The sequence below is a fragment of the Myripristis murdjan genome, chromosome 4, assembly GCF_902150065.1.
Source record: "Myripristis murdjan chromosome 4, fMyrMur1.1, whole genome shotgun sequence".
NCBI classification, from domain to species: Eukaryota; Metazoa; Chordata; class Actinopteri; order Holocentriformes; family Holocentridae; genus Myripristis; species Myripristis murdjan.
The window spans coordinates 11,663,807-11,687,567 of record NC_043983.1 but is presented as its reverse complement, the minus strand read 5'-3'; the positions used below and the strand labels follow the sequence as shown (position 1 = coordinate 11,687,567).

At 39.8% G+C, this 23,761-nt stretch overlaps 2 protein-coding genes and 1 long non-coding RNA gene across 5 annotated transcripts in view; 1 reads left to right on the top strand and 2 right to left on the bottom strand.

The window, feature by feature from the left end:
- Positions 1-14,546, bottom strand: part of cep350 (centrosomal protein 350) — a 53,811-nt gene extending 39,265 nt beyond the window's left edge. For 2 of the 3 annotated variants that reach the window (XM_030049209.1, XM_030049208.1), the window contains exon 1: positions 2,693-3,057. The gene's annotated coding sequence lies outside the window, so the exon portion shown is untranslated. Of the gene's footprint in view, positions 1-2,692; positions 3,058-14,535 lie in introns of those variants that run through there. The other variant, XM_030049207.1, reaches the window with a different exon arrangement.
- Positions 1-23,761, bottom strand: part of LOC115357640 (uncharacterized) — a 249,917-nt gene that overhangs the window by 209,080 nt on the left and 17,076 nt on the right. The window lies entirely within an intron of this gene.
- Positions 16,526-23,761, top strand: part of cacna1ea (calcium channel, voltage-dependent, R type, alpha 1E subunit a) — a 95,582-nt gene continuing 88,346 nt past the window's right edge. The window contains 1 exon segment of the mRNA XM_030049210.1: positions 16,526-16,686. Coding sequence (XP_029905070.1) covers positions 16,541-16,686 — 146 coding nt within the window. The 5' untranslated portion in view covers positions 16,526-16,540.

Here is a 23,761-nt window from a genome sequence, read left to right as displayed (position 1 = left end):
TCAGTAATATTGTTTCATGACAAGAGCTTCTGTATTTTTAACTTCCAATATGTATCCAGTATTTTACTTTAAACAGTTTCTCTTTTCAGCACACACATAGCTTGAGCTTGAACATAAATGTTCAAGCTCAGTCAAAAAGTTCAGTCAAACTCCAACATTAGCAAACTATTGTGTGTGTTTGCTCTTATTATTGGTATTGAAGTTTTATTATATCAGATCCACTTTACTTCCATTACAACAAGGGTTAAGAATGTTAAAAAAAATTTTTTTTTTGGTCTCTCAACACGGCTAAAATACATACTCTTAAAATGGCTAAAATACATAAAACTCATAAACAAATGTATGATAGGAGGAAATAAGACATCACAGAACATATCAAATATACAAAATAATAAGAAATAAAACACCAACAATAAAACCTCCAAGAGAGTGCTTCCCTTAGCTAGTTTATTTAAATCTTAATTTATATCATTTACAAATAACTCCACTTTGTTGTTTTTATTTACATCTGAAGAACCACCTCAATGGTCTTTCAAAGTAAAATAGAGGTTTAAAGAATGAATGGTTAGCCTAGGTTTTCAAAACTAACATGAGTGGTGGTTACTATGAGGTCTCAAAGTGGTTAATACTGGTAGCAAATGTCCACAAACTCCGACAGAAGTATGTGTGCAAACTGTTGGCACGTCATACATACTAAACTTTACTCTGTGCTTTCACTTCCATCAATTTGAGGACAGAAGTAACATAAAAGGTTTAAACCACATCTTGAGCTAGTTTTGCAAAATCAGTACACTCCTGGGTGTTTCAATTTAAATAGAACCAAAATCTTTGCCACAAGCCAAAGGGACTGATCTTGAGATAACAGCAGCAAATTCTCAGCTGCCAGACAGATAAAACCAACTCTGTAAAACTTCACCAAGGACCCTGAGAGATGGGACTGACTAACTTACAGAAAGTCTTTTTAACTACAGTTTAGAAGACAAGCTACACTCCTACATCCATCATCTGAACTGGCTTAGTCCAAAGTAAACACTACATGTGAACATCCAGCATATACATATCTCTATTATGACAGACTGTTGACAGTAGAGCTGTAGCCCTGACATTTTAAACAGGTTCAGCAGCAAATTTCTCCTAGGATTTTGATGACGTAAGGAAAACAGGACAGAAGTCGACCACATGCCACACACATGATGTTTGCCTATGAAACCTGTAATGCTAGAGAGTAATGCAAACCTATCCTCATCCTGAATAAGCACTTTACAACAAGTGGTAAAAAATGAATCATTTACGAGGGGGTAAAATTTGCTCTGATCAAAGAACACTGTTTTGACCCACTAGGTTAGTTTATAGAAACTGTATAGTTATGTTGATGCAATTGAAATTATTTGGCAGTTTCCTCTCTAGCTTGGCAAAATGAGAACATCAAATTTCCCAGTGATGGCTATTTCTGTCAGCAATGTCTAACTTATTAAGGTGACAAAGGCCTTTTTTCCAGAGGAAAACATAGAGATCACTCAGACTTCTCATATTTCACACTCCAAGCATTCCTCTTGAGTCATGCCAGTTTACTCATAACAAATCATATGACACAGCCTTGGGGGTGATCATGTCAGGCTGACAGAGCAGACAAGAGGGAAAAAAACAACTATCTATACATCTAAACAGACTGGAGTAACTTATATCTGCCCCTCTCATTAATTTATAGGTCAATACTGATGGTCACCATTATCACAAACGTTTTCAGCAACACAACTTTACTAACAATAGGAATTAAATTGGCTATAGGCCTACTAAAAATGGCACAGCAGACATCGATCTAAACATGTATCTAAACCAAAATGATCAGAAACCAAAAGAGTTATCAACAATGTGTTAAAAAAAAAAAAAAAAAAAAAAAAAAAAAGCATGAATTATTGGCGATCTACAAGGAGATGTCACCTGACTTACAGGAAAAGCTGACGTTAGCTACTCTGGGATTTGGATATCGCTTGAGCTGAAAACTGCGAACGCTATCGTTAATTGAAACCATTCTCTTTTGGTAGTAAAATTTGTGATATACAGCACTTAGTAAAGTAGTAATTCTGCTTATATGGGCGTTAGCACATGTTGCTAGCAGGCTAATTCAAGCTAGTAGCTAAGAGACTGTTGTGTGACGTTACTAGCTATAGCAAGAAGTAGCGACAACGGGCTTTTTTGTAAATGAAAAATAAAAACAATGGTAATTGAAAGCGCGAAGAAATAGCACTTCGGTCCTGGAAGTTAACAAGTAAAGGCGCAAAAACGCCTCCCTGAATTCTACAACTGCCAGCTTCCTTCCAGAAATTAGACTGCTCCGTGCACTTGCACAAAACAGTGCCACTCTGTCATTACTTTCTCAGCCAACTACAAGTTAACGTCAAGTGTTACCGGCATCCTCAAAACAAACCAATTCTCAGCAATACCACAACTTTTCTACAGTTCTGTTCAGGTTTCTACAACCAACATCATCCTCGTCCGTCAAAGAGTTTTCAGCTTGAACTCCACCTAAGTTAGCTGACTTTAAAATAAACTTATTCCGAATGTCTTCGCATTTGTCAGTCCAGGAAATAGCCAGAGCCGCAAACTCGGTAGCGTTTATGTTAGCTGTCTAGGAGGTCATAAATGAAATAGGTTACATCTTCAAACGATCAGTTACTGTCACAACACATACCTTTGGGAAAACGATCCGATCTCTCTAAACGTCCATTGTTAAGATGATTTCTTCATGGTGACTGAATCCCAACTCCTTCGGTACTGGTCTTTTCCTCTAGCTGCGCTGTTTATGTTGAACTTATCGCTACTTGCTAACGTGCTAACGTATCTAGCTAATGTTAGCAGCTAATGATAGCTAACTAGCAGTTGGTAGCAACCTGCGCCCATTATGTTTGTATTTTTAGCGTCAGGCGCCCCGGCAACCATCATCCAACCTGGGCTGTAAACTCCAAGCTGAGAATTTAGCCAGCCGCCTTCGGGGTTGCCTTCCCGGGGTTACTACACTAATGTTTCTCAACCGTGTACTTGACTACCCACCATTGACAAATCGGGTAGGTAACTAATGGGTGGAGATATCGCGATTGTTCACCGTGTCAAAGTAAAGCAGGGAAAGAGCAACCCCTACAGTCCGGTAGCGTTGTTCTGTAGTTTCCCCTATTGATATATACATATTATTTTAATGAATAAACGCCCCGAAAGCTTTCCTTGAGGATGAAAAAAATAACATGGAAAAAGGTAAGCGACTGGGAAAACAGCGAGGTGGTGACATATTATCGCGCAAAACAGAAAATATTCAGGCCGACACAGACACTCAGACAAATCACAGAAACAGAGGCTACTTTGACGTCAAACAACGGTCACTGTTATCAAGAGAAAAGAAAAATATACAAATGAAGTTAATATTTTTAAGTACTTGTTCTTTTATGCCGTATAATAAATGTAAAAACAGAGAGAGGCACTCACTCTGGCCGCTTATTATGGATGTGTACTGACACCTAGCGGCTCCTGTGGAGTATCACAAGGCTGTGTGGTGTTTATTGTGTGTGAATGGGTATCTATCGTTTGTTCTCTCTCTCTCCTCTCTCCTTCTCTCTCCTCTCTTCTCTTCTCTCATCTCTCTCGTCTCTCTCTCTCTCTCTCTCTCCTCTCTTCTCTCTCTCTCTCTCTCTCTCTACCCCTTTCCTCCACAAGCTACTACACAGAGTGTTTTCTTTTATTCAAAACAGTCACATTAACTCAGTAAATCCGTGTTTCATGGTCATTGGAGGCGCCTCTTTTCATCACAGTTTATTGCTTAATGCGTTTTGATAAGAATGTATGCCCACAGGTGAGTCATATGAATAAACAAGCTGAAGCCTGTACACACTGCCATGGTCCATAAAGCTGCGAGATTCATGTTTCCAGGTTACGGCTTGCTTGGCCATGCAGAGGCAATGGCCAACAAATAGGTTACCATTTATGTTCCTCTCTGATAGCACTTGGTCTTTTGCTCCAAAATGCCGTGCAGCTCACAAATAACATGTTAGCATGCGATTTCAAATAAATAAATAAATAAATGAACATGATTCTGAACCGAAATAACTTTTGTTATTAATGTTTGCGTTGTTTGGTGTAAGTAATGAATATTAATGTGTAATTGTCAGCTGCTCCATCCAATTCCCCCACAATCCCCTGGTTAATAACTGTAACTCATGGTGTGCGCGCCTCTCTCTCTCTCTCTTCTCGCTCTCTCCTCTCTCTCTCTCTCTCTCTCTCCGGTTCTAACAGAGGGTGACCTGCATGGAGATACTACGACGGACTTGGTCATTTCTGCAGGCCTCAATTTCTAATTGTTGAAGAGACGTGTGCCAAAATGAAAAGGAAACTCTCCGCTTTTAGGTAGAAAACGTATCATGCATTTCCGACAGATGCTAGAAAGAAAAAAAAAATACTATTTTGAATTCCATCCAAGACTTTATTTCTCCATTCATTTCGCCAAAACAGGAATCAGACATGCTTGCTTTGTTTTTCTTAAGGTTTGTGTAATAGGTACAGTCGACAACTTTGAAAAATGCCTTTATTTGTGGTCCTAATTAATGGTTGTGGTTGTCACTTTAATAATGTACGTTAGCTAAGCGTCTGGTTTTGTTGGTGTGGCACCCCTAGGAACAGAAAGCAGGAGCCTTCATTCAGTTAACATTAATGAACCTGTCCAGTGATGGAGGGCAGTGCGCGACTGTGACACTTTAGTGTGACTTCTGTGGAAATATTACAGTCAAGATGTAATACTTCTGCCATTAAAATACCTATCATATAATTTTTAAAAAATCTATCTATCTATCTATCTATCTATCTATCTATCTATCTATCTATGCACATATATAAAAGATGGAGATGAGTGTGTAAATACATATGTATGTATGTCTGTATGTGTATAGATAGATAGATAGATAGACAGATATACATATACACAGGCATGTGTGTGTGTGTGTTTGTGTATTTAAATTTTGATAACTGATTCTTAAGATGCCAGCTTTTCAGTGCCAGAGGGACTGCGGGGGGTAGATAGTTTATGTGATGATTGTTGAGTGCTGACAGTGAGATGTGACTCAACTCAACTCACCTTGTCTCATTGCATAGACTCCTACTTCTTCATAAAGCATGATGTACACATGATCTCATACCTGCATGCCTGCTTGAGCACGCCTGCTTGAGCGAATCAGGAATGCAAGACTGTGACTGAGCAGAAATCATTCTGGGTTATATGTGCAGCAGGATAAACACAGATGCCATGTACAGATATGAGTCATTTGTATCATAGCCTTCTGCACAGGTACAAATAGATTTAAAATCTTCTTATTCTGAATGTCACACAGAAAGTCATTATAAGGACCGCATTAAGACAGAGTTGAATCAGATTCCCTTAATTACCAAATAGGCCAGGACTAGATAATGGTCCAATCTCAAGTGCTGGAAGAGAAATCTCCCCAGCTCGATCTGAGAGGCTGGTAGAGGCAGTCATTACTGCAGAAAGGGAGAAATTAATGAAAGATGAGTAAATTGAGACTACATTTTCTGCAGTAAATAGTGGAGAGGCAGGTGTCTGATAAGTTGTTGATGAGATTACAGACATTAAAATGTCATGATCTGCTGGTATTATCTGTCTTTCATCTTGGCTTTTGGTCAGTGCCTTTGTATATTAATGGCCTGGGATTTATCAAATAGAATTTATATGATATTTGAAAGTGTTTTTACATCACACTCTTGAAAAATAAACCTATGTGAAGGCTTGTGGTAATGTATTTAGATAACATAATCTGAGTATCAGCAAAAGCAAAAACAATCTGTTCTCCCAAGTCTTGGGAGTTTGACAGTAAAGGAAGCAGCAGTTTGAATAATCAGTGTTTGTATTGTTGATGACAGAGTGCTGCAGGCACAAACCATGTTGTTAGTCCACTTCATCACTGCTTACCCCTCCTCTCAGAATCAGAGCCTTAATATCCTGAAACCTGCGGCATGCTCATTTTGAAGGGTTCACAAATTGTCCCAATCTACCCAGTTAATGTTCAGTGATCCTCAATGCGGTCAACTTTGATCAACTCAATGTCATCAACTGATCAAGACGTTTTCATTGATTTATTTATTTGTCCATGGGCAAATGGACCATCGCTTTAATCAATTTTGCTTTTCCGGAGTGCCTTGGTACTTATTTCATCACATTAACACTTGCCACTTACCGCCCCCAATCTATTTTGGCTGTAATTTCCTGTTATTGCCTTTTGTTAATCCTTTTTTATAAGTGTTCCGATTGTCTTGATTGAATAACACCACTCTCTGTTGGAAGAGGTGCTAATTAGTTTTTATGGTGTGTAAATTAATGCCCCATCCAGGTTTTATCAAATATAAAATTGTAAAGATGTGTGATGTGTGTATGACAACTGTCAAGCATCTGCAAATGCATCCACTTTAAAGAAATAACTGATAGAAATGAGGCACCGAGAGAGTGTTCAAATGTTAACAAACACTGATATTTGGACCTGCCCTCGGTCAGTCAGGGGTCTATAGAAGTGTAAACTAATGGGTTGGGGTCTATAGGATGGTGAACAAACTGTCATTTCTTCAAATATCTTTTCATTTAGATGGCTTTAACCAATCCTGTTTCAAACAGCATTAGTAACTGCATATTTTATTTATTGTTGACTACATTTTTGGGCATTTTCCTGGTGTTGTTATCCAAAGAAATACACCATGAGTGAGCAGGTAAGGGCTTATGGTGTTACTCAAGGCCAGTTTGACAGGACACATGTCCCCGGCTGGGTTCAAACTTGTGGTCCTCCAGTTACATGGCAGTCTCTTGGAACCACTTTTTTACCTTGCTGGATATTTTTCAAGGTTGGTTTTTGTATAGCCACAAGCTAGATCAAAGTTTTTAAACCACAAAGTATTTGAAAATCAATTAACATACCTCTCTGTGACTGACAATTAGAGTGTCACTATCTGGATTATAGTGAAATGGTAAAACCCAACCATTTGGTTCTCCAGTGAGGTTTAATGTTTCCAGTCACTAATTGACTCAGTTCTGGACAGGCTCTTCCATCATGACCCAACAGGATACGCTGACTGTTTGTTTTCAAATCATCCACCAAAATGTACTAAGTATTTCATATATTCTGTCATGAAAGGGTAAACAAAATTCCATCCAAGGGAGGAATATAACAAATCTGTTTACATGTCAAGATTTCATGATCAGTATTTTAGAGCCTGAGGCTTGAATTCTGACACTTAACCTGAAGCAATGAATACAAAAGATGCTGATGTGCCGCTGGTGATAACATTAATGTGCTACCTCCCTTAATGTGAAGCAGCAAGTCATTTTGACATATATTTAATTCATTACTATCTAAGAGACAGCGAACATAAAAATAATGCTCTGTCATTCACACATTCTGTTTTAATGTGTCTGTGATTTGAATACTGCGTAACGTTTTTGCTGCTTGTGAATAGGTTGGCCAACAGTTTTGCGCACAATGGCTTTATTCCAGTGTATAAATTTAGCACAACCATAGTCTGTATGTACTTGAAAGGATGTGATACCACAATGAAAGCTCAAAGTGTAGAAACATTATGTACAATCTTATAGTACCTTTGCATATGTTAATACATTGGAATAGTGCCACTGTAATGTGAAATGATACCACAGAATGAATTAAAATACTACTTTAAAGATTAATTGCTTCTTTTATTATTATGTAGGTTCCACAGAGAAATGAGGTTGCAGGTGAAACTTAACAGCCGCAAAGACACAAGAAAATATCAAGTGACCTATAAGTCATATATGGTAGTTTCCTGGTATTGGTGCAGGTCCATGATGCAAACCCCATGATGGGCCTGAAGATTGTTATGCACCTGTTCCATTGTACTGCAGTATTTGTCGATTATATTGTAAGAATAATAAGAACAGCAGTACATACAGACACAGCCTTTCTTCCAACATGTAACTTAATTTGTAAACCACAGATTCTGCTCAGCAAAAGAATACAAAATTGATACCTGTTGAAATGAAAGTGCCCATGATATTTTTTTCAAAGGCTATTATTTATTTATTTATTTTCAGTTCATTGTCCTGCCCAAAATAAGAATACCAGTCTGCCTCATTTTTGAAACTACCACCCATTCCCCCCTCCGTCACCATCCCTATGGCAAACTCAACTCTGCTGACATTTCAACTGAGTTGTCATTCATATGAATCTGTCCTGACACAAGTGTCAAACACAGGTCAGGAAAATAATGGAGGACCTAATGTGTTTATTGCCTGCAGCCTGGACCATGACTGTGGTGTAAGAGTATGGCTTTTTGTTGAAATTGTGTTGAATATAAATAGTCTGGCAAATATTGTGTGTTTATGTGTGTCTATGTGTGTGTGTGTGTCTGTTTTCATTTGCATGTGACAGTGTGTGTTAAATTGCGACAGAAAATTAAAGGATAAAATGTAGCACATACTTCAAGATACGTACACGCGGAAGGACAAAATAAGAGAAACACCGCATGAATAAGGACTTCATCTTGAAAGCAGTTAAATCACAATCGCAAAAGCAGCTGCACAGGAGAAGCTGCACAGGAGAGTCATATTGCGTTGAGTGCAAATCAGCGCCATGTGTCTGCTTTAAAAGAGGTGTTACAATCACCACTTTTATGTTTGAGTTTTCAAAGCAATATGAGGCAACTTCTAAAAAGTCCAACCAGTCCAGCCCCAAACTGTAGGTGTATTGCTCACAGAAATTACACAGTTGTTGTTTTTTGTGTTATTGTTTTTATTTTAATTGTGACAGAGTGGAATCATGACAAAGAGGATAAGTGGTCACAAAGCACACAGACAGTTATTGATGGACTCGTGACAGAAAAAACAACAAAACCAACCAAACATGCATTTGGTGAGCTTCACAAAGCTGGTATTTATGGCAGTGCTGCTTTTCAGAAACTGTCGGGAAAGACCAATGCACAAAAATGAAACCTAGTGTAAGGAGCACAAAACTTAAAATCCTGAGACCTGATCAATCACCCGTCACCCTTTTTCCCACCTTTAGACAGGTTTATGTTTGGAGAAACCAAAGGTTGTCTTCAAGCAACAAGTTTGTTAGTAGCTGTTAAATACAACAAATAAATAATGGGATGATAGAGAGAGAGAGAGGGAGAGAGAGAGAGAGAGAGAGAGAGAGAGAGAGAGAGAGAAATGTACTTTATTGATTCCAAATTTGGAAATTCATGTGCTGAAGCAGCAGGTTATCCAGGTACAAAATATGCCTTTCAACACTCAAAGAGAGAAATATATATCTCTAGAAAAATAACTTCAGCAAATAATAAAATAAATAAAGTAGCTCAATACAAAGAATATAAGAAAAAATACAATATTCTAAAACATATCTACAGAAAAAACTATGTATATATAGAATAGATATATAATCATAATGTACATGATGGGCATCACTAGGTCTGATATCTTTTAGGTCCTCTATCGTTAGTCTCACACAAGTATAAGCGTCTAGCTATAAAGATGCATCAGGCTACCATGATACCGCCTCACCTGCCAGCCAACCTACCATGGTGCTACTTGACCCTCCTGCCTTTTGACCACAACAGTGAGGGCCTATTAGTGGTGTTGATCTGACTGTCAGCTCGATCATTACCAATCTGATGCAACAGTGATGTTGTGTAATGGTCTTGCAGGAAGGTCATCACAGCAGTAGGATCCCTGCGAGACGCTCCCTTTCATCATCTGCCGGTTAGACTCCATGGTAGCTGGCTGCTCTTAAGCACATCCCGCTGTAACACCTCAATTATAAATTAATGAATGAGTGTGTGAGTGGGTGATGAGGCGGTGTTGGCTTTTCTGTTTATTTAGGTTGGGTCTTTGAGTTACCTTACGCTGCTGCTTGTCAGCTTTCTCTTTGAGTTCAGGGTGAGGCTATTGTCAGAGGACCCTGAGATGCATGTCAACCACAAAGCAAAGCGTGAATGAGCAAGAGATAACGTCAGCTGAAAGCACACTAAGTCCAGTAAACCAGAAGAAATTTGAAACACCAATAATCCAAAAGACCAGAAGCAAATGGTTTAAAATTGGTTACACTGTCTCCTCAGCTGAGTGGCATGGTTCAGTATGTGGCTTGTAATTGCTTGTTGTATTACCCTCTGTTGAGCTCAGAGCAACAAAACTGATCCCCAAGCAGAGATACACTGCATTTCCACACTCACATGGCTTTCAGTGAGGCCTCCAACTATTTGATCTGTTCACTAAGCAATATTACATTGTGAGCAAAACAAACAGGTCATTGTGGCACAATAGTGGCTTGGTGATGACATGAAACTTTAATGATCCCTCCAATGAAATTTGTTTGTTTCTGCCACATATCATATAGCAATCGGACACATAAAAAATTATAGAATATAAATAAACACAATGAATTTGGTCATCAAGTGTAATCGACCGTTGCGATGCTAGATGTATCAAGTAGAAATATACAAATGAAAAGGGTGAAACTACACAGCATATGTGCAGAATGCAGAAAGTAAAACCAATAGAACATAATGAGTCAGAGGAAAAATTAAAGAAAATTACGATATGAATAATGCATACACAAGATACAACATACTGATTCCTTGTTACCTGCATGTCTATTTTCCTAGTCTAGTTTTTTGCAGGCTTTTGATGTGGTATGCAGAAGTGTCACTATTGTTTTTTGTTTTTACCTCTCCATTTCCTGAAGCTTGATCCTGCTCCCGGATGATTAAAGCGAAAAGCCCAATATACATTTTGCCTCCCATACCCTGAACATTTGGTTATTGGCTGCCTCTGTTGACTCACAGAAATGCCATACACATTGTAAATGTAAGTTGTAAATTTATTATATAGAGGCTGGAACTCGCCATTACCCTCTGTGTCATACAGATCTGCAATATGCAATTCTGTAGTGCAGTCATTTTAGAAGGAGTCACTGCACTAAAGACAAGGCAAGCAAGGAGGACGAAATTAGATTTCTAATGAGAGGAGACTTACAGATAGTGCATGTAGACACTATCATATGTAATGTAAGTGCTATCCTATTCACATATATTTGTGGATATTCATGCAAGTGTTCAAAATGTGTTCATTCTGCTGCTGTCCCTCCCATCTATCCAATTCTTTGTTGTCTTCAGGAGGTCCTGTGTGTGCGAGGTGAAAGAGGGTGTAGGATAATAGAGAGTGCACAATGCGACATTAAAAAGATGGAATAGTTATACAGTCTCTGTAAGTCAGGTTAATGAAGGTGAGTGTAATGTATTGTTCTGTACCCTCTGTTCCCCTAGCCTTGTGATGGATACCTATCATTTTGATTGACCCTAAATATTGCCTTCATATGTTAGTTCAAAGCTGTGATGCATGGCATTAATATAGAGAAAATTTCCAATAAAGTCACTGGAAATTTTTCTTTGTGTCATCAGCTGCTTGATTTCTTGATTTAGCTGTAAAGATGAAGGAGCACTTTTAGAAGAATCTTAAGTATATTGGAAAAAGGAAGCGAAAAGGGTTTGGGCTGTTTTTTTTTTGTTTTTTGTTTTTCCTTTTTTTCTTTTTCTTTCTTTCTTTCTTTTTTTTTTTTTTTTTTTACTTCATTACAAGGTTGTGCCCTGATGAAGAGCTAGAATGTGTCCTGATATTTTTTGTCCATTGACATTGAGGATACAAGTAAATTTTTTGTTCTTGCTGCAGCGTCAACACCTCACCACAACTACTGATGCAGGTGTTTGTTTTCATCAGGCTGAAAATTTGCACCTGATGCCAATCTCATCTTAAACATATTTTCCATTGGAATTTGAGGTGATGTAGCACTGACAAATGCTCGGCCACCCGCGAGGCTGACATCTAGGTTGAGAAGAGGATGCAGTGTGATGTGATGTATAATCAGGTGGTTGTGTGGGCAGCTGTGGGCAGCAGGTGTGAGAAGGTTCCTCGCCTGCCTCAGCCTCTCCTTCACTCATCATTTCTAACCTTGCAGACACCTGGCTTTCGAACAAAGAGCGTAAAACATTTTGTCCGCTGCAATTTTTTCCATCCAGATTTTTGTCAAGGCTCACTTTTTTTGTTCCCTCTTATGCGACTGTAAGTGTCTAGGAATCAGCACACAGCTGTAAGTAAGCCATTAGACTTTTGTGGACTGTTGAGGCTGATAACAGCCTGAGAGCCCCATGACCATGGCTAATCAACAACTGGCCTCTTAAAAGCTGATGAGGAGAATCATAGTGAGCCACAGACATTTTTCCTGGCACTTACTGATCCACCACAGGCCAAGAGCTGTAGGTGCATGGTTTTATTAATCCTGCGGATGGCAATCACAGTAGAGCGTGGCGACACAGTCTTGATGTTTGGGGCTATGTGAGGATTTTTTTTTTTTTTTTTTTTAGCTCACAGGTTAGACTGATGCTATGGATCTGGTAGTAATGATGTTGCTGATAAAGGCTGCATAAGGGAGGGTAGTTATACATAGTTGTTCTACAGATATTCATCTTATATCTCTATGTAATCAGAGAAATTACCTACACTCCTTCCCACTTCTTCAAAGCTGCATATTCAGTACATATGCTATGTATAGATAAACAGTATATATGGCCTTGAAGTATACTGTAGATGAGCAAAATACAAATATTGCTGACTGATGAGAGCTGACTGCAGTGACTGAATGACAAGTGCTTGTGTCAGTTTACAGTCAGCAACGTCTGAGTCCATTTTCAGCAGCGTACATCTTCTCAAAGCAGCCTTTTGTCTCTTTAATCCTTTACTAATCACCATTGTTCATTGTGTTGCTTGTTTTCTAAAATACACTTGTTTCAGCTTTCAGGTCTGGCTGATATGTCTGGCTAACATGTACAAATGCTCTTGTTGTACTTTTATTGATCATGAACATGGCACCTCCCTGAGTCCCTTGATTTTGTTTTTGCTATGTTTTTTCTTTTTCTGCCCAGGTTTCTCTGTGTAAAGTGACTGAAAGGAAATGCTGTGGTTAGTCCTCTCTTGGCGGTATCAAACCTCAATCCAACTGTCTGAATTCAAACAGCCATATTTCTGCCCGCTAATTGTGTTGGCATTCCCACTCAGCCAACCTGAAAACGTAATTTGCAAAATGGATTCAGTAAGCGTTGGATCAATAGAGTCTCTCCTTTCAGACAGAGCTTGCCATGCCAGGAACCTCGCTGGTCCTTACTTTGAACAAATACATGTATATGTGTATTCAATTTATATATTTAACCAGTGCTCTCTGATTGTCATACTGAACGCAACTCATTCTCATAGAGTGAAGAGAGGGCAGGACTTGACAGCATTTTATGCGGAGGGTTTTCTATCTGTCATTATGAAGCTGCTGCAGTTAAAGTCACTTTGCCTGTGTTTGCATTGCTCTCTGTAGGTTGTGACAGTGTGACAGCACTGTCATTATATGCCATTAACCTCCCATAGTGCAGGGAATCAAAGGTCTAATGGGCATGGTCAATCAGGAGCTGGAGAAACATCACTTATCCGTGCAGTAAAAAGCAAACCTAAAGCATTATAGCTGTATTTATTTATGATTTTACTGATTTTGTTAGCCTGGTCTTTGTAGGCAGGTCATTCCAAAGTGCGGGTTGTCAAGAGCAGTGGTTGATTTTACATTTTGAATTTCTTATTAAGAATGTAAAGGATGTTATGTTGCTGTTCTTATGACCTATGACTTGATGCAAGTTGTTGATAGTGGAAGTGAGTCAAAGATAATTTCTAAAAAGTGAATTTTTTAAAGCACTTTGGTTTCTATGTTACCTATAATGTAATTAATAATTTGTTTCTCCACCTATCCCCCTGAGACACAAATACATGTATGCACTTTACTAGAAAGGTCAGAGACTGTTCACACCTGCCAGGACTGGCATGGATGGATACCTTCTTTTCTTTTCTTTTCTTTTCTTTTCTTTTCTTTTCTTTTCTTTTCTTTTCAGAAATTGAACCTGTGACCGGTCATTGGAAGGTCTCTCTAACCACCACTGTTTGATTGCTTCCGTAATGCTTCTTCAGTTTCATATTTTGGCTGTAATGAGGAGCTTAATGAAAAGGTGGGATAAGCATTACAAGATTGCATTTCACTGCTCGGTAATTGTTGACGATTGCAGCTTTAATTTGAATTGGTTTCGCTTTCTGAGATGCAGTAATCATATTTTTTCTGCCTTTTTTCTTGTACTTTTGTGTTAGGTTGTGTGGGTTGTGTTGGGTTGTTACAAATCTGCAAAAGAAAATCGATTCAATTATTTTGTAGTATGGATGTTCATTAGGATAATATTTTGTATTTTGAATTGTGCTCAATGAAGACATTCGGACAGTTTTGCCGTGGCTCCCAGGATCCCCCTTTTAGCCTTTTTCCTCCCACTTGTCTAGATAATTTACCCCTGTGTAAATCTATGTTCTTCGAGGGCTATGCAATCTAGGCCATGTTAAATAATTGGATAGCTATATACCAGCTATACTAGAACTGTCACCAATTGGCCCACTTCCATCAGCTCTAATGAGCTGAAGTAATCATCCCTGCATCAGGAACATATCTATGATGGATTATAACACATCATAAGAAGAGATTAATGAAATGGGTTTTTGTCATATTGCTTTATTTGTGTCACCTTAATAATTTATGTTACTATCAATTGCTGCTTCATGAATTTAATAAATCAGACAGCAGTTGACTGTATTTGTGTCCTATAAATAAGGTGCTTATGAGAAATGACATTTTATTCCACTTACCATACTTCTGGACTTACTGCATATGAACAGTAGTGCTCCAGCCCTCTTTTGCTTGTTTTTATTTCTAACAAGAAATAATACAGCATTATATCTGGCAGAGTGTATTCACTCTTTTGTAAAATGATTTGAAAAACAGTTTTCAGTAAGTGTGGTACAATATAAGCCTTTTGTCCTCTCTGATTCATCATCCTGTGTAATTATACCATAAACTTTGTCTGCTAAAAAGTGGTTGTTGAAGCTTGCAGATTAAAAAGACACTGCAAAAGTCTAAACCTTGTCATCTTGCAATAAAAAACATCTCTCTGTATATTACAGTATACTAACAGTTCTCCTGTCTTGTGCAATAATTTGATTATTTTGAGGCATCAGTGAAGAGCTTTTGAAGTCAAAGAGGCAAGGCTTTCTTGGACAGGTGATAGCATCATCAACTCAAGGGTTTCTGATTGTTAGTGCCTGATTGACAACAGTGTGTCCACTTAATGGCAGCAGTTTAATTAAAGGCTTGCAGGGTGCTTGAACAGTCTGATGGATTGTAGGCTGATGTTCAAAGCAGTTGTATGGACTGCATCTTATCTTCACCGGACAGCATCCTCTTATCTTTGCTGTATTTCTTCTTCTTCTTTTTTTTTTTTCCGATACTCAGCATCCTCGCTAGAGCACAACTTGTTTAGGACTTTATTCTCCAAGGGGCCTTGAAACATAATATCCATCATTTAGCTAATTCCAGTGCTGAGGACTTCATGGACAGTAAAGCTGGGCCAGTGAAATGGAGAGGCTTTTTATACAGCTTTGGCACCCAGATATAGACTGCATGTATGTCTTTTCTTGCTAAAGACATACCTGAAACCAATAAAAGCATGACTGAATGTGCCTCTCAATGTACATACTAATAAAGAAGATGAGTTGATGGAGTGCAGCTCCCTCTCTTTTCCCCCTTTCTAATTACGCCATCAAGCACAACACTGGCAATATTAAATGATTATTTGTTTTTAGGGCTGCTTTATAGCTTGTCTAATTGGTTCTAATGCCTAGAGGACTTGTAACTGACTCCGTATTAAAACCAACTGAGGACAGTGAGAGCCATTGGACCGTTGGCAAATTGCCTCTGAAGCTTAGCTGAATAGATGAATACTCACACAGAAGTTGGATCCCTTCAGGCTTTTGACTAATGTAGCTGTAATCCACCACCCAAGTACAGACTCGACTGAGTATCTGCATAAAAGGGGAGAGGATTGGCATCACCTCAACCAGTGGAACTGTTTATTCTGTATAATTATATTGTGGAGCTCTGTGGTATTAATCTTATGTTTGTCTCATTCTTTTGTTTTTCCCTCCCTGAAGCACTATGCTGAGATCCCCGGCAGCCACGCCACCATGTTGGAACTGGGGTCCTGTTCGGTCAGCTCTCAGTCTTTGACAGGGGACCATAATGCCTTGGGGCCACCAAGAGGCCCAGGAGGACCGGGGTGTCAAGTGGGTGGCCTGGGCCTGGGAGCGGTCTGTGGCAGCAGCACCCCCAGGCACTACATCCTCCACCCACCCCCAGAGGAGTGTGAGAGCTGGCAGAAGCATCGCGCAGGACTGGCTGGTGGGTCAGGCCTGTTTTACGGGTCCCGCTCCCACCTGGAGCCTCAGAGCCTCTCCACCAGCTACGACACCCTCTACATCCCACACGCATCTGGCCATGCTCCACCTCTACGTCAAAACCGCCTCGGCCTATCTCTGGACGTGGGCTCGTCTTTCGAAGGTGGAGGGGGAATGTTGGGGGTGGATGGAGACTTGGCAGTCAGTCCCAATGTGATCAAGAGACGCCGAGGTGGCCTGATCGAGCAGAGGGACATTGTCAAAGCCCACCAGGCGCACAAGATACAGAGCACACCACAGGCACGCCGCAAGGAGTGGGAGTGAGTATGAAACTGATATAAATACAGAACACTGTCTGTCTCTCACCCGCTAATGAGCTTGGGATGAAAGCTTTATCCTAAATACAGTGTTTATCATCAGAGTTTCCCAGATGGTTGTTTTCCTGAGCGAGAGAATCCAGGCACTCCACAGAGGTCAGATTTGTCCGCCCCCATAAGCTGTGGAAGTATTTTATTCTTTCCTAACATCACAGAGAAATAGCCCCAGGCAAAACAATTATATACATTAATGTAGTGACCATATGTCAGTGTGTGATTGTCAAAGTGTGTGCACAAGGTTTTTTGTTTTGAAAGCATAATATCCAAAGGTCAGTAGCTACTTTATACAACCGGACAACCAGTTATTTCTGTGTTGTGCAGTTAAATTACTGTGGTGAAGGTTGTAAAGCTGTACTTGGCGAGTGCACACACTCGCCAAATGGTAGATGGAGGTTACCCAGCTGATCTGTAATTGCCTAATTCCAAACAAAACCAAAGGGACAAGAGAGCTGTTGATGAGTTCAGCTTTCAGTGTGTAGAACGCTCGCTCATACTTTGGCACTGTACTTTTAAGTTTCGATTCATCACTTTCTGTAGGTAATGACGTGCATACCCAACAGCTGGGCACAAAGGTTATATTGAAAGTTACGAAAGTTATGATTTTGTAACCCTAGTTTCATTAGCACAAGTGGACTCCTCTACTGGACTCTTTGGGTAATAGCTTTCTAATCAAATGTGCAGACTAGCTCAATGAAAATTTACATGTATGTAGTAAGCCAATCAGTTGTGAGCCATATTGTAGTGCATTGTGCTTCACGCAGTATATAATGCATATATAAAGGCATACATTGCCTTATATACTGTGTGAAGCACAATGCACTACATTGGGCTCGCCCCTGATTGTCCTGCTCTGTACATACAAATTATCAGTGAGCTAGTCCACACATATGATTGGAGAGCTATTACCCAAAAGTCCAGTTGCCTGTGTAAAATAGAAGGAGGTTCAGTCACGTTGATGGGACCCCTCTTCCTGTTGCAGCCACTTTGGAATTTAAGCCGGCAAGATGGGTGTAGTTTTACAAAAAAAGACTTGCCTATGCAGCTTTGATGATTACCAGAGGCTATGAGCATTAAGAAAATCCATTGAGCACTGGGGCGAGCATATCTGCTTTCATATTTTTCTCTCTGTTGGCAGAAGGAGAAGAGTATGCAAAAGTACAAAAGAAACGATTCATACTTATTCTCGTCACTGACAAGAAACACACAAGGAGAATTATTCGCTGATGTGAAAACGATGTTTCAAAGAATTGCAAAGACGTTCCAAAATATGCATAGCATCAAACATAGTCTTGACAGCTTATGTACATTCACAGCATTGTTTATTGCCTTCTGCCTTGGGGATGATTATAAGATAAGTGCACATTTTGCTGCCATGTAATGGAGAGTGTGTCACTCTAAATGATGGGTGTTATACATATCAAAATAGGAGGAAAAAAAGAGTTGTTTCACTTGTTTATGGCACATTGTTATCTCACTTATTGATGCATGATAGTTTAGTGAATGTGAGCAAGGTAAAGCGTAAGACTCAGCAGCACTATGTTACTGTAACGGTTGTATCCTAGGGTGTGTGTACCTGTATGTGTATATGTACAACAATGTTTGTGTACTCACGCATGCCTGTGTGTGTGTATTTATCAGTTGCCTGCAGTGCTGTGGAATTGCTTGGTGATTAAAACAGTGATAGCCCCCTCTGTTTCCCAGCTAAAGCCTTTAACAGTTGGGGCTTCACCTCTCGTGGTGTTGGCACCCTCTGTGACAGGCTTCCTGCTCTTTACAGGTACCGGATGCCATGTACCATGCTGAGCCATGTCTCTTGCTGTAGAGACAGAGGAGCAGGGAAGCATGGCAGTGGAGAGACAGGAAGAGGAGGGGAAGGACAATGTAGAATGAATGGAGGGGGCAGATCAGGAGGGAAGAGGCAAAAGTGAAAATAGTTGGAGGAAGGAGCAGAAATCTCACATTTGAGCCCCACAGTGGTTATGCTTTGTTCAGACATTCTTGGAAGTTGCTTGGCTCAATGCAAATGATCCCACAAACTATTGCATCGCTAACTTATAGTTGGGGCTTATTAATAATAGTTTTTATAAGAAATCATTACTCACCCTCTGTCTCTCACCACGCTTTTTCCAGAAATGGAAACTTATATAATGCCACTCCTTTAATCGTAAGGTTACCACTTACTGAAAGACCTCATGCACATCTGTGGTGAGTGTGACTCTTGAAATTTGTTGAAAATCCATTATAAAAAAAAAATGCCACTGACTGAATTTTTAATGAGCATTTTTCTTGCTTTAATTATGTCTGACTTTTAAGTCCATATGACAGTAGATGTGGTTGATTAGTGAATCACCAGGCCAGTGCAGATGCTTGGTCATGGGTTGGGCTCCTATTCTCTGCTCTGCCTAATATAATTAATATAACACCATATCATAGTTCATTGCTTCCGCTGGTGAAAGGACAGTGACCAAACCGAGTCAGGATGTGTTATCACCATGAACATACACCTCTCAGTGCCACTTAGCAGGATGGCATGTAAAATAAGATGTGAGCCAATCTCTGCACCTGCTTTTGTTTTGTTTTGTTTTGTTTTGTTTTGTTTTGTTTTCTCAAATTAGCCCATTGGAAGGAGTAATAACAGATTTTATTAAACAAACAAACAAACAAAAAATTATGTGAGTTTATTGTTTTTTTTTTTTTATCTTGAATCTGACAGTAGTGGACACAGCTCCAGTTAAAAGTCACATGTGGGGGAAAAACATAGCTTTGTAATTGAGGCTATTAAGAGGCTCCATTTGTGGTGTGTTCTGTTTTTAGCGGGAGTCACCAGTGTTTTGTATGTGTGTGTATGTGTGTTTGCTTGTGCAGTGCAAACATTCACACTGCTCAACATGAATAAGACTCCGTTTTAGAGGGGCTTGATGAATAACAGTACTTAGAGGCGGCCTAACATGCTCACGTCCTAATGACAGTAATCACACTGCATCGATGTGCATCAGAAAGAGTAGACATTGGTGAAAAATAGAGCAGAGCGCTGGGAGTGTTTTTGTTCTTGTGCAAAAGTGTGTGTGTGTATTGGTCAGTGTGTTTCAGTTTGAGAGAAAAAGTGATGGAAAGAAAGAGAGAGCACCTGTGGCGTGAAGCAGCAAGAGATTGAAGTAACCATCAATCTTACAATCCTAACACTGAGAAACATTAGTGCTTGGGAGCAAAGGTTTGGGTAAAGGGTTTGCATATTAATGTACATGCATGTACCTAGAATACAATGCCATTCCGTTTAACTTGTCACAATATGTTGATGAGGTTCATATTGTTGTGGTGCCTACAGAAGAAAAAGTCTGTGTGATTGTTTCTGTGCCAGTTCGATCCTCAATATAAGGTCCCTAACCTCAGGCCTGGCTTCATTATTTAGATCCCAAGTCAGGCCCAAAAGGCTCAGGGTGGCGGCTTCAGCTTTCAAATCACGTCAGCTCACAGCACAAAGGCCTCATTTCAACAATGGTATCAGTAGATCGAAGTAAAGAGGGGGTAACAGGAAACACGGCTGGTAGTGTAGGAAAGATAGATAATTTAAATGTTGCATGCTAGACATTTAAGCTAATTAGCTTGGTTAAACTAATGGCAGCATATGCTAAAGGCATGAGTCATTAGGCTAGACTTGAATATTAAGGAAGAGCATAGTTCTGAGTCGCAGGACTATCTGGCATATATAAGTATAAAGGCAATTTCCAAGTGAGAGAGCTCTGAAGGGGGCTGTAATGTCTGAAATGTATTCAGGAGCAAGATTTGGAAGCCACTGAGCCGCACTAAAGGTATAATGTGATTTCCTGGTAAGATTCTGAGAGTTTTTATTTTTACTTTTATAATGAGTTGTAGGTTTCTGGAGGGAAAATGGGAATATCCAGAGAGTAGTGTTTCTCTCTGAGTCTGCATTATATGTAAGCATGAAGTGCTTTTTCTTTAGTGTGCAAGACAGGAAATGTCTGATCTTTGAGATATCGCTTAACTGAATAATGCTGGCTTTGAGTCTTGGGTCAAATTTGAGTTCAGAAGCTTTTAGTAGACTACTGTAGTCTTGGAGCTGAAATAACAAGTTAAACGAGGGGGTTTATTTCTTATAGAAGGGATAACGTTTTAGTTTCTTATAGAAGGAATAACATTTAGATGACATTTTAGGAATAACATTTGTTTTTTCTAAAGTAAGAGGTTGGATCATATTATCATATTTTGTGATGAATTTGGAAATGCTTTATGGAAAGGATTTGTTTGATAATCAAAATGAATGCACAGTCAGCGGTCTTGCATTAATTTAAACTGTCAAGAATACTTTTCAAAACATTTTCTGACGTGGTCCTTTTTTGTAAAAGACAAAGATAGGAAAACATGTCACAGACTGTCTGAGAGTCACAATTCAAACAACAAAACAAAAAATAACAGCTTCCCAAAGTGTGTGCAGTTAAATGACTAGATTACCCTGCAATAAAATTCAACATACATGGATTTACTTCCATGTTAAAAGTCTATAAAGTGACAGTCTGTGTGATTTGTAAGGCCACTCGTTCCACTCTAACGCACCCTGATTTGCGAATGTACATTTGCGAGACAGGTTTTAAATCTGTAGAACCCGACATTAGTTGTGCTACCACTAGTGTTATGGTTATGATGTCTCTTACAAATGGAAAGTTGCCTTAGATAGGTTGGTGCATGTTTGTGGATAATTCTGTGTACCATGCACAGCTTGATTTGAGCAGCCCTTGCTTCAGCTAGTTAAGTTGTTTGGAACAGCTTCTGACTATAAGAACACAGGGCCTCAATTTCAGAACTGTCATAATTTATTGTTGGCCATTTGTATTTTATTTTTTCAAGAACACAGGCAAAGCACAATAACATAACGCGCTGGCATAGTCAAAGTGGCAATGTATCAAGGAAGTAGCCAGGATCACATAGGCTTTTACACTATATTACCAAAAGTATTCGCTCACTCATTCAAATGATCAGAATCAGGTGTCCTAATCACTTGGCCTGGCCACAGGTGTATAAAATCAAGCACTCAGGCATGCAGACTGTGAAACAAGACATTTGTGAAAGAATGGGCCGCTCTCAGGAGCTCAGTGAATTCCAGCGTGGAACTGTCATAGGATGCCACCTGTGCAACAAATCCAGTCGTGAAATTTCCTCGCTCCTAAATATTCCACAGTCAACTGTCAGCTCTATTATAACAAAATGGAAGCGTTTGGGAACAACAGCAACTCAGCCACGAAGTGGTAGGCCACGTAAAGTGACGGAGAGGGGTCAGCGGATGCTGAAGCGCATAGTGCAAAGAGGTCGCCGACTTTCTGCACAGTCAATTGCTACAGAGCTACAAACTTCATGTGACCTTCAGATTAGCCCAAGTACAGTACGCAGAGAGCTTCATGGAATGGGTTTCCATGGCCGAGCAGCTGCAGCCAAGCCACACATCACCAAGTGCAATGCAAAGCGTCGGATGCAATGGTGTAAAGCACGCCGCCACTGGCCTCTAGAGCAGTGGAGACGCGTTCTCTGGAGTGATGAATCACGCTTTTCCATCTGGCAATCTGATGGACGAGTCTGGGTTTGGAGGTTGCCAGGAGAACGGTACATTTCAGACTGCATTGTGCCGACTGTGAAATTTGGTGGAGGAGGAATTATGGTGTGGGGTTGTTTTTCAGGAGCTGGGCTTGGCCCCTTAGTTCCAGTGAAAGGAACTTTGAATGCTTCAGGATACCAAAACATTTTGGACAATTCCATGCTCCCAACCTTGTGGGAACAGTTTGGAGTGGGCCCCTTCCTCTTCCAACATGACTGCGCACCAGTGCACAAAGCAAGGTCCATAAAGACATGGATGACAGAGTCTGGTGTGGATGAACTTGACTGGCCTGCACAGAGTCCTGACCTGAACCCGATAGAACACCTTTGGGATGAATTAGAGCGGAGACTGAGAGCCAGGCCTTCTCGACCAACATCAGTGTGTGACCTCACCAATGCGCTTTTGGAAGAATGGTCAAAAATTCCTATAAACACTCTCCTCAACCTTGTGGACAGTCTTCCCAGAAGAGTTGAAGCTGTAATAGCTTCAAAAGGTGGACCGACATCATATTGAACTCTATGGGTTAGGAATGGGATGGCACTTCAGTTCGTAGTATGAGTAAAGGCAGGTGAGCGAATACTTTTGGTAATATAGTGTATTTATGAAAGCTTTTCATGGATGCAACAACATTTATCATGTGTTGCAAGTCCTGATTGGTCAAGCAGATTATCTTGCTCCTTCCACAGATCTTAATGCTGATTTTGAACATTGTAAAGAAGGTTTTAGTAGCTCTGGCTGTAGTTTTTAAGATGGTTTAATATGTACTGAGAAAAGCATGCAACCAAACTGACCCACAAAGTGCACACATCACTCTCAGTCAATGCAAACAAATTACCATCAACTGTTTCAGTACAGTTTGAATCAAGCTAGCTGAACTGTCGATGAAAACCCTCTATCCTCACTTAATAACTGAGGCTTCTTGATGGGGTCTGGAGGAGAAACTGCCTGCACGTTACACAATGTGCACATACAGTAATACACCAGGGATGGGAAAGATCTACAGTGTAAATTAACTGAATCCTCAGCACCTTATCCTCTACAAACCCACACACCACCAAATGGAAATATTAAAAGTCTCGTCTACCAGCACCTCAAATCTTGATAAATTCAAAGGACCTGACTCAATACAAAATTCAACAATTTTTAACAGTAAAAACATTAAATAACCATCTTTAATATTCTGTTCAAACAACACTTAAACTGTAATATATGGGGCAATTAGTCTCTGTTGAAACACAGGATGTGAATAATTGAAAAAGCCAATTCCTTCTTTTCAGCGATGTTGTCAGTGAAGTAATCTTTGAAATGCTGACAGCAACAGGAGCACCATGTGTATTTGCAGCGGTGGGATTTAACTGAGTACACATGGGCAGTGTTGAAAAGAAATCTTGCTTGTTGTGTTCTATCATTAGA